The 11,183-nt window shown below is 44.4% G+C and overlaps 2 protein-coding genes across 8 annotated transcripts in view; one reads left to right on the forward strand and one right to left on the reverse strand.

Moving 5' to 3' along the window:
* syne1b (spectrin repeat containing, nuclear envelope 1b) overlaps positions 1-6,392 on the reverse strand; it is an 83,966-nt gene extending 77,574 nt beyond the window's left edge. For 3 of the 7 annotated variants that reach the window (XM_086126939.1, XM_086126937.1, XM_086126934.1), the window contains exons 1-2: positions 2,370-2,769; positions 1,229-1,290 (exon numbers count right to left, since the gene is read on the reverse strand). In XM_086126939.1, the coding sequence (XP_085983065.1) occupies positions 1,229-1,290; positions 2,370-2,445 (138 nt within the window). In that variant the 5' untranslated portion in view covers positions 2,446-2,769. Of the gene's footprint in view, positions 1-1,228; positions 1,291-2,369; positions 2,796-6,219 lie in introns of those variants that run through there. The other 4 variants (XM_086126936.1, XM_086126938.1, XM_086126940.1 and 1 more) reach the window with 4 other exon arrangements.
* Positions 6,393-7,877: 1,485 nt separating this feature from the next.
* Positions 7,878-11,054, forward strand: myct1b (myc target 1b). The gene is made up of 2 exons (XM_086127539.1): positions 7,878-8,373; positions 9,774-11,054. Exons 1-2 carry the CDS (start codon positions 8,319-8,321, stop codon positions 10,256-10,258), a joined length of 540 nt encoding a protein of 179 aa, XP_085983665.1. The 5' UTR covers positions 7,878-8,318; the 3' UTR covers positions 10,259-11,054.
* Positions 11,055-11,183: the final 129 nt, after the last annotated feature.

Raw genomic sequence — 11,183 nt, forward strand, 5'->3', positions numbered from 1 at the left:
CGCTATTTTTGAAGTGAATCGACGACGGCCTGCGGGGAAATGTCCTCGCCCCGTTGTTCTCCATCTGCATCACTGTGCACGTACTCGCTCGCCCCCCCACGTCAGCACAGTTTGGTACAGCCGGCATATGTACGCGAGGATACTCGTCCGAACTTGAAAAAATATATATAAAAGCTCCAGTCACGATTCATCCCATCTCACGGCGTGACTTTTCCTCCAGACGCGGCGGATGCTCCACCGCCACGGATATTGCAAAAAGCCGCGTGAAGTCATTATTTACGATGACGCCATAATTAGCGGCCATTACAGTGGAGGAATTGCCCGCAAGCCATAAAATGTTCCGCTGCAGAGGCTCTTCTTGTGAGCCGCCTCGAAACGCTCTCAGAGACAAGGAGATGCCGCCAAATTGCCGCATTCGAGTTGTGACAGCCCTTTCACACGGAACCCAGCAACGCAGGATATTTCACACAGCGACATATTGCGAAAAAAAGACTGGAAGAAGCAAGCGCCTGTGAGGCTTTGGTGAGTGCTGGAAAATAATGGCGGTTGCACAAAACAGTGACACTTTGGGCACAATTTGGACATTTTTACATAGGGGTGAACTCACTTTTGTTGCCAGCCATTCAGACACTAATGGCTGTGTGGTGAGCTATTTTTTTTTGGGGGGGGTTAATGCTGTGCCCCTCCCTGGGAGCAAAGCTTGAGACTTGTTTTGTTTCTTCCCCTGCCGTCTGGCGACCCGTCATGCGCCACGTTGTCTCCCTCTGTTGGTCATTGTTGGTTTTGTTTGTCTTTCTTGGACAGGTCTTAAATGTTCATGTCATTTATTTGCTCTGTATGACATGCGCAATGACAATAAATTTGCTTCCAAAATGTAAACAATGGAAGAGATTTATAGAAAAAGTGGTGCACGGGAGTATTGATGCGTTTCCTAATGACTGTGAGAAGTAATGATCATGACCGCCATCTTAGCAAAAATAATCATAACGAGAGCGGAGTCTTCTTGCGAACCGATGTTCCGAACAATAACTCCACCCATTACTCTGCCCATCACCCCGCCTCTCATTTCGAGGCAGACATTTTCTTATGAGCAAATTTTTGCGGTCGACTTTTTTTCCTCAGCCCAGACAATCACGTGGAATATTAACAAGGCGATTCCACTTCATTTGAGCAAATGAGTTCTTTCAAGAAGTGTAAAATGTCCAGCCGCGATGAGTCACATCCTGACCTTCGCCAAGTGAGAGTTGATCCATTTGGTGAAGGTTCTCTTTTGCACGGCTTCTTGCTCATCTGCAAAGAGAAGAACAAGACACGTTTGGAATGAGGCATGCGGTCATAAACTCCGCCTGGGGCCCATGCGCGGCAGATCAATCTAAATCAATCAGGCTCCATTGTTTGAGCAATATGACTGACGATCGCTTTGATTCACTCAAACCGAGCGTCTCGGGGTGCTTTCGCACCTTCGGTTAACCCGACGGCTTTGTTAACTTGCTGCTTGCTCTCCTCGTATGGTTTGGCACCTTTTGACCAAAATGCCAAGTGATCCAAAAAACAGAAGACATTTTATGGCAATCCAGCCGAGGTGCACTTGAACTCATTTAATGCAAAAGCATAAAAATACGTTTGCAAAAATCCGATCACTTGGTGCCAGAATGTAAACACAATGTTTTTGTTTTTAATTCACAGTTGGTTCAGTCCGCATCCGAGTTTGATTCTCAGACCGGACCAACCAAACCGAATCCGGTCTCATCTTCAAACTCAGAACCATGAGAACTGTGAGGCAGACGTGCTAACCACTAGCTCACCGCGCTGCCCCCCCCCCCCCCGACACCTGAACCAGTGGATCCGAAATTCTGCCTTGAGAGATTGTGAACTGACGAGTCTGACGTTTGATGATGCCGTTTTCATCAATGTGGATAGCATGACGCAGCTTTAGATCCCACTACAGCGCTGACCGACCCCCCCCCCCCCCCCCCCGTATGTATGTCCATCCATCCATCCTCACACAACGTCAGGTTAATTAGCCTTCAGGGAGCATTGCAGCAGCAAGCTGGCAGCAATGCCAAGCCACTGTGTATACACCGGTCTCGAAAAGAGGTCACGCCAGGAGATTAGTAGCAGCCTCCTTTGTGGTTCTATTCATGCGACCACAAGGCCCCTTAAGCGTGATGCAGCCGCTTCGCTTTTCTTTTATTTTGCTTTTTTTAATTCTACCAAACTGGTCGAAGAAACAGCAGTCACGCTCCCAAGACGTCACCACGCCAGAGCCGATGCACACGGGATGCCCGCCGAAGCGTCAACAGATCGGCCAATTAGAACGCACTCTCCTGGAACTGCATCCCCGCTGAAAGGACACGGCGCGGACTTACCCCGCAGATACTGAAAGAATCCGGCGACCAGATTCAAGGAGGTCTTCCCGCCGCACACGTCCTTGTAGTGAGCCATTCGACAGGCCCATGTGTCAAAGGAGTAACATCCACAGTGGGTACTCCGGGTCCCCACGCCCCCCACCCCCACCCCCAAAGCAGGCAGCAGCGCAGAAAAGAGCTGGCTGGGATGAATACGAGCCCCCCTCCTGCCCTCTGTCACACACACACACTCACGCGTTCCCGAATGGCTGATTTACAATGTCATCCTCCCCTGCCGCCGTGGCGTTCCCATCCGGAGGAGCCGCGGATGCGGAGGGTGCGCACAGCCCCCCCCGCTGCACCGCGCCGTCCTCGCCAGGGCACCGTCAGGGGCTGGCTCCACATCAGCCGCTCGGCCAATCGGCGGCGAGCGGGCAGGGGGAAGGAAACGAGGACGTCACGTGGTTTGGTTCACTGAGAGGCTCCTCTGGCTAATCCGTTGTGACTGATACCTCACAACCACCAAAACACATGATTGCAGCCCAAAAAAAAAAACTCAAAATGAAAAATTCACATGGCTAAAAATCAATGTCCAACTCATATACATTTTTCAGTTACTTTGACTTTTTGGAAATGGATTGAATTGTAATGAATTCGTATTCATAAAAAGTTGTGTAAAACCAGTTTAGCGTTTGAAATAGTAAAATTATAAAAGTAACTTTTTTTGGGACAAAAATATTACATTAGCCTACAGCGATACAACTTTATCCAGTTTTTATTGATTAAAAATGAGAGATATACTCCAAAAATGCAAATAAGTCAGTTGCCTATTAACGCATATTTTCCGAAGTCATACTTAAATTCTTTCGTAAAAATAAATAAATAAATTGCGAGCAGATTCGTTTTTTTTCTCTTTCAAATTGATTTGATAATAGTAGAAATATAACTTGGGCAATTATGCAAAATGATATGAGGTCAATTCAACACGCCATTTTTTCCAGTGTCAATTAATCATCAAAGTAATTTGTGAATAACATTTGTCATGTGGAAATCTAAATGTATGAAGTATTATACTTTTGCGATATTACATTTATTGATTACAGGCCGTATATTTTACAACGAATGCATTTTATTTTTGTGGCATTGAATGAAGTCTCCGGAGTCATTTTGGCGAAATTGAATTCAACTGAAAACAAAGGCAAAAAGCTCAATAATGAATTGATGTGGCGGCGGGTCAACCATCTGCTCCCACTCTGCCATTTTGACAGCAAAAGAACCCCCCGCCCCCACACACACACGGCCCCCCACCCAGACAATCCACCGCGGGATTTCCCCTGTCGCGCTTTGCTTATTCTCTCTTCACTTAACGTTACTCTTGTGCATAGAACACAATAGTGGCAGAGTATAGTGGGAGCATGGGGGGTGCGGCCGGGGGGGCGACAGCGTTGAGCTCGTTTTTTTTCTTTCAAGACCACCGATAAACTAAAAGCTTTTCTGCTAAAAATAGATCAGAGCTGCTGATTCTATTATTGGTGCTGCAACTGGCCTACAAAAAAAAAGACTCAAGTAAAAGATGAGAAACGTGGAATATAACGAAAAGGAACATTTGTAACATTAAAAAAGGGCCAATATTGCACGGAAACAAATTTGTAATGTTCTGAGAGTAAAGTTGTCATGTTTTCAAGTTGTCAAAACAGAAAACTACGAGAACAGATGTACTTTGACAAGAAACGGCCACAGTATTCCGAAAATAAAGTTGAAAAGCATCCTGAGAAAATGTCTCAAGATCAGAACAAAACATGTAACGGGGGGAAAAAAATGGTGACACTACAAGAACTAAGTTGTAAACTTACTAGAAAACGTTTTCCTCCGAATCGTCGCAATGTTTATGGTTGTAGTCATATTGCTTTTGAGGAAATACTGTTAGAAAAAAAGTGATTAGATTGCGATTTTCCCCGAATTCACATAATAGTCTGCGGGACGCAATATTCTTCACGCAACTGTGTTTGATAAAACAACCGCAAGAATATAAGCAGAATATTTCAATCCGCTATGGACTAGCCAAAGAAGCGTCGGACGAGATTAGCACGTGAACATCCGGCGTCGTCCTTGAGGACGTCGCGTGTAGCGACCTCCCATCTCCCATCACTGAACCATCATATCCAAGCAGATGGAATTCATTCAACGCGACAGGACATTGATATCGCAGTGATGATTAAAAGACAGCGGGGCGCTCAAGCCAGAGGACTCGACCGCTTAAGAGACAACACAGATCAGACTGTCACTCACTCACTCACTCACTCAGCTGATCCATTAAGGTCATGTCGGGCACGGCCGCCTCCATTTTGGTTCTGAAATGACTATTGACTCTCTTCACCCGCTTTGACGAAGAGAAGAGGCCAGGTTCGAGATCAGGACCGAGATCTGGCGCTCAGTCCGGCACATGTTGCTGACACTGGAGTGATGATGTCATAGGCTGTATCAAACATAACTCGTGAAGGCTGTGAATATAAAGTTCACTTTTTCCGCATTTTTTTTCTCAAAAAATCGACACACAACCCTCATAATGACAACATGGATTTCTAGAATACTTGAAAGGAAAATTACTCTGAGGCTGCCTGACAGTCATGCAGAGGGAAACAGGTCATGTTTGCAGAGCGACACTGTCGTCTAGTGGTATATTAGGAGTACTGCAGGGGTGATGAAAGCCTTGTGTGGTTTTGAATCGATGACGTGAACGTGAGTGTGAATGGTCGTTCTCTTTGGGACGAGAGGTAAGGCACACCCTGGACTAGTCGCCAGCCAATCACAGGGCAAACATATCGGGAATTTCGCATGCCCTCCCGAACAGGGACAAAACTTTACTCATGATTTTTTTTCCGTTTATTTGTGCAGCATACATCCAATACCGTGGCCTAATCCCTTTTTGAGAACCGTGCTAAACAGGAAGCCAGGGTGTCCATCAGGGTGAATGTGAACATGAAAGCTTGTTTTGTCAACGTGACTGGCTGGTGACCAGTCTCGGGTGTGCACAAAGACAACTGCGATAGGTACCATGACAACCGTTAATGAAGAGAGTAATTTGGCGTGTATTTTTTATTTTTTTTAAGGGGTTGACTTCACACTTGTCGATATTGACCAGTCACCATAGTGACTGTTATGAAACATTTGCGGTTGAGGTGCCAAATTGCTGGCCCCGTTTCTGCTATGACTGCGTTTCCTGTGCAAACCTCGCCTGCATTCAAAACCGCGACACATTTGTCTACACATGACTATAAACCGTTTGTTCCATACAGACCAAAAAACAAAGAAAAAAAAAAGTCGAGTGAAATTAAATAGAACATGAGGGTACCAAATGGAACAGAAGAGTTGGAGGTTTTACGAACTGGACCGATTGTCATAAGGTCACTTGCACTAGAATGTGACTAGACTGAGGTTCCGTACCTTGGCAAAGTTAGCATGTCAAGAGCTAATCTGTATGCAAAAATGTGATACCTTTGGAGCGGGACATTTTGGATACAGTATTGGATTAACTTTCACCACGTCACTTGGACAAAAAAGCGACTCGAGTGCAGTGGACGAATATGCATCGCAAAAAATCAAATAAAATGGAGACCCTCAGAGCAGGAGTTTTTAGGTACTGAACTGGCTTTCACCAAATCACTTTGATAAAAAGTGACTCGAGGCCGCTGTGATGTTGCCTTTTAATGTCTCCTTTTCAAGTGTGTGTGTGTGTGTGTGTCCGAGAGACTTGAGACTGGCCCGCAGCCCAGCCACTGAATCAGCAGCACACCCCTTTGCAGCAGTAGCACAAGAGAACTCACACACACACACACACACAGTTGAAGTCAATAATTGGACAGACACTCACCCTGCAGTTTTTGCATCACATTCGCGATGTCCGCACATCCAGTGACACGACGCCTCGGACAGGCCATGACGTTGTCTTTGATATTGTGTGTGTGTGTGTGTGTGTATGAGAGTGAGTGTGCGTGGCCTGTGATGCTCCAGTTACGTCATGGACTCCACCGTCCAATGCCTGTGCCTGCATTTGTCATGGCCTGCAGCAGACAAATGTTTGTTAAATTGATGCCACTAGTTATTCATTTCAATGATATATACGTTTTAACAAGATGAGTACAATTGTAAAAAAAAAAAAAAAGAATTGAAAAAATAGTAAAGCAGACATTTGTAAAGATGTAAGTCAGTAAAAGGTTATTTTTGAAAACAAATCTTGTTTTCAAAAATAAAATTAAAAGCAAATACAGCTGGATAGTCACATTTTTTTGTCCGTTTTTTCCCATCATAAAATGCCACAGTATCATAAAATGATACAATACCGTATCGTAAAGGAGCTGAATTCATGTTTGAGCACTCTTACTTTACTGCACTTTTACTTGAGTGTGTTTACATTGCCACTTTTGCTGTACACGATAATAAAAAAAAAAGATCACAGGTGCACCAACTGTAACGAGCTGTATTGTTTAACCATGCTGGAGGACAGCAACCTGAGTTCAGAATTGACCATTAATGAGGAACTAGCTGAAACTTATTAGCATCCATTAAAAAACAAACAAACAACTTCTCGAATGATGACGTGGTCGAAGTTTACGCGCATAAACACCGACGTAACAAACGACACTTGAATGGAGTCAACGCTCCCAAAAACATTGGACGACAACATGATAGAAAAGTAGACAAACGTGAAGATTTAGCTCTTACTGCGTTTGGATTCGTTCTGCTCGCCCGTGGCAACTCGCACACCGGAAGTGGAGGCTATGTTGCCCGGTTGCCATGGTAACGCGACGAACGCACGAGATGGGGACCAGGAAAGAGGAGGCGGTGTAAATTTGATAATTTGATTTTTTATTAAACTTCTTTATTTTTAACAACAGACACTTTATAATGGAATTGTCCAAATATAATTCAGAAGAGTCACGTTTGACCAATAAGCAATACATTACAATACAAGTGAAAAGGGAACAAATGTGACACCTGGAAAGAGAAGGAAAGCAAAAGGAGGAAAAAATGAGGATAGGAAGAAAATGTTTATGTGACATTTTATTGCTCGAGATGTCAAGGGTTAACGGGAAACCCCACTCCATCACGGGGTTCCATTATACACTGAGAAAATTGGGTCAAATTGACCCAAGCAGCGAGTCGATCCCTTTTTTGGGCGGAAGGGGGGGCAATAATGCATTTTTCTAAATTGCTCAATCGGATGAATTCTATGCGCTAATACGAAACTCTGTTTAAGATTTGGCTTTTTGACCTGACTGCGCCGCGGCTGCCACTTGATTGGCAGAGAAACTTCGCGTTGTGTCGCTTATGCTCATTAGCCTCACTATTGATGTCACAATCTGGCAAAATGGAGGTGGAATTTGCCAAAAGAGTGAGCTAACAAAAGAGATACTAGCTTGTTTAATTTCACACCTGGTGATGGCCACAGAAAGCCTTCCAAGAGTGAATTCCCCGTAATTTGTCAATACGCAATGTGAAGTTATAAAGAAATTGTACACAATGTCGCAATACAGAGTGTTCTCCCAAGCTTATTCTTTTGTGGTTTGGAGCCGGAGTGAAGTGGAAAACAGAAACAATGGAAGGAAATCCCCACTGGGACCTTGATAGCGAGCGGAGTCACCAGTGGTGGACGCTTTATATTTATGAACTGGCTTCAATATTTTCGAAGCATATTTTATGAAGGGAAAATCGCCAGAAAAGCATCAGATAAAACAAAAAAGTCACCGTGGTGGTGGTGGTGTTGGGGGGGGGGCGGATTGTTTCGTCAAGGAGGCGATCGATCCAGAGGAAACGACGCCAAAGGGAAACAGCGCTACGTAGATAAGCTATGCTAATTTTAAAAGAGGGGGAAGGAAGCGTGACTGCCAAGTTTCCTCCAGACCGACTGGACAAAGTCGTGCAAGAAGCAGAAGCTGCTCTTAAAGGTCGGGAGGAAAGACGCTCGCAAAGATGGCCCAGAATGAAACGCATCCCCTTGTGGAAATCCTCAAATCCTTTAATACGGGTGAGAGCGGCTCTGCTGCTTGATTTCTATGAAATGTTTTGGAGATAACAACTCATTAGTGGAGACTTTTTAAAAAAAAATAAATATGCATGCGATGTAATCAACAATTGGTGGCTGGCTGGCTAGATGTTGACCTCAAGGACTGTGCGGGTTCGTATTGCTTCTTTTGGCAGCTACTAAAGTTATAACTCGAGAAGTCTCCTACAATGTTTGTTTGGTACTTCAAAAACGTTCACAGGTTTTCAGTAAATTAAAAAAAAAATACAATTAGAAGGAGAAATTTTAACCTTTATCCTTTTTTTAAAATCGATTTTTAAACTCCTACTATGTTCCAGGCCAAATGAAGATGTTTTTTTAAAAGAAAATTCTGAAAAACAGATTTTTTTTTAAAATAAATACATTGATAGCAATAATAGAAGGGAATAAAATGTCCTAAAAAAAAATTCTACAAACCAGATTCCAGTGCAGTTGTGACGATGAACTGCGAGAGGAAATAGCCAAACCGTTTGAGCACAATGTTCAATTACAAGGAACTTGAGGATTTCACGTTTATAAAACTCGACTACGCAAAGCAAAAGCCATTTCTCAACAACAGCCAGAAACAAAATCAATACATATTTTTCTGCCTTTATGAACATGTCTCATTACCTGCTTATTTTACGAATAAACTACAGTCTGATTCCATTTTCTCATTTTGTCTCTGTTTCTTTAAATGTTCGATATCCTCTTCAAACTATTTCATAAATGCTACAATGCCCGAATAGCCAAAATGCAGCACATACGGGCTGCAAAAAAATATACTTGGACAATCGATTTTTTTTTTTAAATCATCCTGAAGCTATCAAGGCACGATAAACCCACACATCAGCGGAGGAGATTTAAGGTTTGATGTAACATGCCAACTCCAGCAGCAGAGCCACGTGGGCTGGATGCGCCATTGACAAATTCAAAACTCACTTCGAAATAATCCCAAAAAGGAGAACAAAAAAACCCCCCACAATTAATAAGCATCAAGTCATTTAAAGAGATGATGAGGGCAACTGTGTTACTTCCAACGGAGCCTGTAATTTTCTACGTTCGTTTGTATTCTGCAACGATTCCTCCGTCGACAGTCATAAATATCGGGACACCCGGCTCTCAATGGAAGTGGTTCCCTTGCATTTAGTAATCACGTGACTGCAAGCAGAATGAAATCTGAATCATTACCTGCTCATATTTGGCCAAATACTTCAGAACTCTTTGGACGGCGCTTCGCAGTGTAGCTGGACAATATCCCAAGCAACCTAGGAAAGCCACAAAGAGTTTTTTTTTTCTTAAATCTGTGTTAAATTTGAATTTTAATGACTCCTCTTTGGGACCGATTCCCCTTTCGTTTGTTTGTTGCATTGTCTTCCATCCAGGCGACATGATCCTGGCCTTCTGCTTGTCGGTGCTGGTGGGCCTGCTTCTGGGCGCTCTGGTTTACGTCCTGCTGACGTGGGCGTCCCGCCGCCGAGCCACCGCCCGCATCACCCGACGCTCCCGCAAGACACCCGGCAAATGTTCGCGCTCCCAAATCCCACCGGACGGCCAGCTGGGCCTCTACCGCAGCACTTTCCTCGGCGTCTACCGCCAACCCTCGCTGGAGCCGGTGGGGCCGCTGGGGAGCAAACCGGGACCGGAAACGTCCACGTTTCGACCTGTGCCCAGGAAAGGCAGTCTGGAGATGGGAGAGGACACCCGGGTGAGCCCGCCCGAGGACTCGGCCGATTCGGCCTCACTGGTTCCCGGCAAGCGCCACTCCTTCTGGCTGGGCGGGAACGGACTCAAGGGGTTTCTGCCGTCGCAGACGCCGCCGCCCGCCTACAACAGCATCATCCACGCTTTCCAAGAGTCCTGCACTTGAAGCCAACCACAGCCAAGTCCTCAAGACTTTGGAGAGATTCTATCCGAGGGAAGAGTTGTTTTAAAGACCCTGTGAAGTCAATTCAGAGATTTTATCTCCAGCATTTTTTTTTGGGGGGGGGGGGTTCGATACAAGGGACAGGATTTAAAGTGAACAACATGTTTTTAAAACTGCCTTCAGAACAGCCGCCGCTAGCTTTATGCTAACATATAGTGGAAAAGCCCATGACATGCTCAGAGTTAGCATTAATAGAGGCCATTTTACAACACTTTGAGCAACAGATATTTAAACAGAAAATGTTGGAACAGATCACCAAATAGTCACAGTCATAATATGAAAAATGGCCCGCATGACAGCAATTGACTGAGTCGTAGCAGAAGAAGTCGATTGTCCCTCGGTTGTGTCTGCATGACCGCGTTATAAAATACTGCCTCCCGGTGGCCAAAGCGGGCACACCAGAAGGAGCGCCACACTGAATTGGATGGTAGCATTAAAGTATGATGCACCCACTTTCATGTTTTACATTCTATTTAATTTGTTCTTACTCCGTTTTTCATAAAATACAAGAATATAGAGTTTTAATTTCACTTATGTTCAAACAAACCAAAAATAGGATTTTTTTTGGGGTGGGGGGCTAGAATGCATTAATGGCATTTCCATTCATTCCAATGGCGAAAGGGGACTTGAGATATGGATTTTTGGAGTGTAGGCGTTGAACGACTGAAACTTCAGGATCTCAAGGAACCATTGTATGTTATACATGTAGAAAAATAAATTCTGAAAGGACTGAGAACTATGTTAGTGCTCACTCCAGATGTTTTTTCGGGGTGGGGTGGCTCAAATGGCCTGTTAATGAGAATGATATAAAAGTCAATTTCACACGATGAAAATGATGCAGGGAGACACCTTCGGAGAGGTGAGACCA

This window comes from Hippocampus guttulatus, chromosome 13 (genome assembly GCF_054856545.1).
Source record: "Hippocampus guttulatus isolate MCC_2025c chromosome 13, RoL_Hgut_1.0, whole genome shotgun sequence".
Lineage (NCBI taxonomy): Eukaryota > Metazoa > Chordata > Actinopteri > Syngnathiformes > Syngnathidae > Hippocampus > Hippocampus guttulatus.

Bases quoted from the DNA above. Each gene is read 5' to 3' on its own strand.
- myct1b (XM_086127539.1), top strand. From the start codon at position 8,319: ATGGCCCAGAATGAAACGCATCCCCTTGTGGAAATCCTCAAATCCTTT. The intron at 8,374-9,773 runs GTGAGAGCGGCT...TCTTCCATCCAG, and splicing joins CCTCAAATCCTTTAATACGG to GCGACATGATCCTGGCCTTC.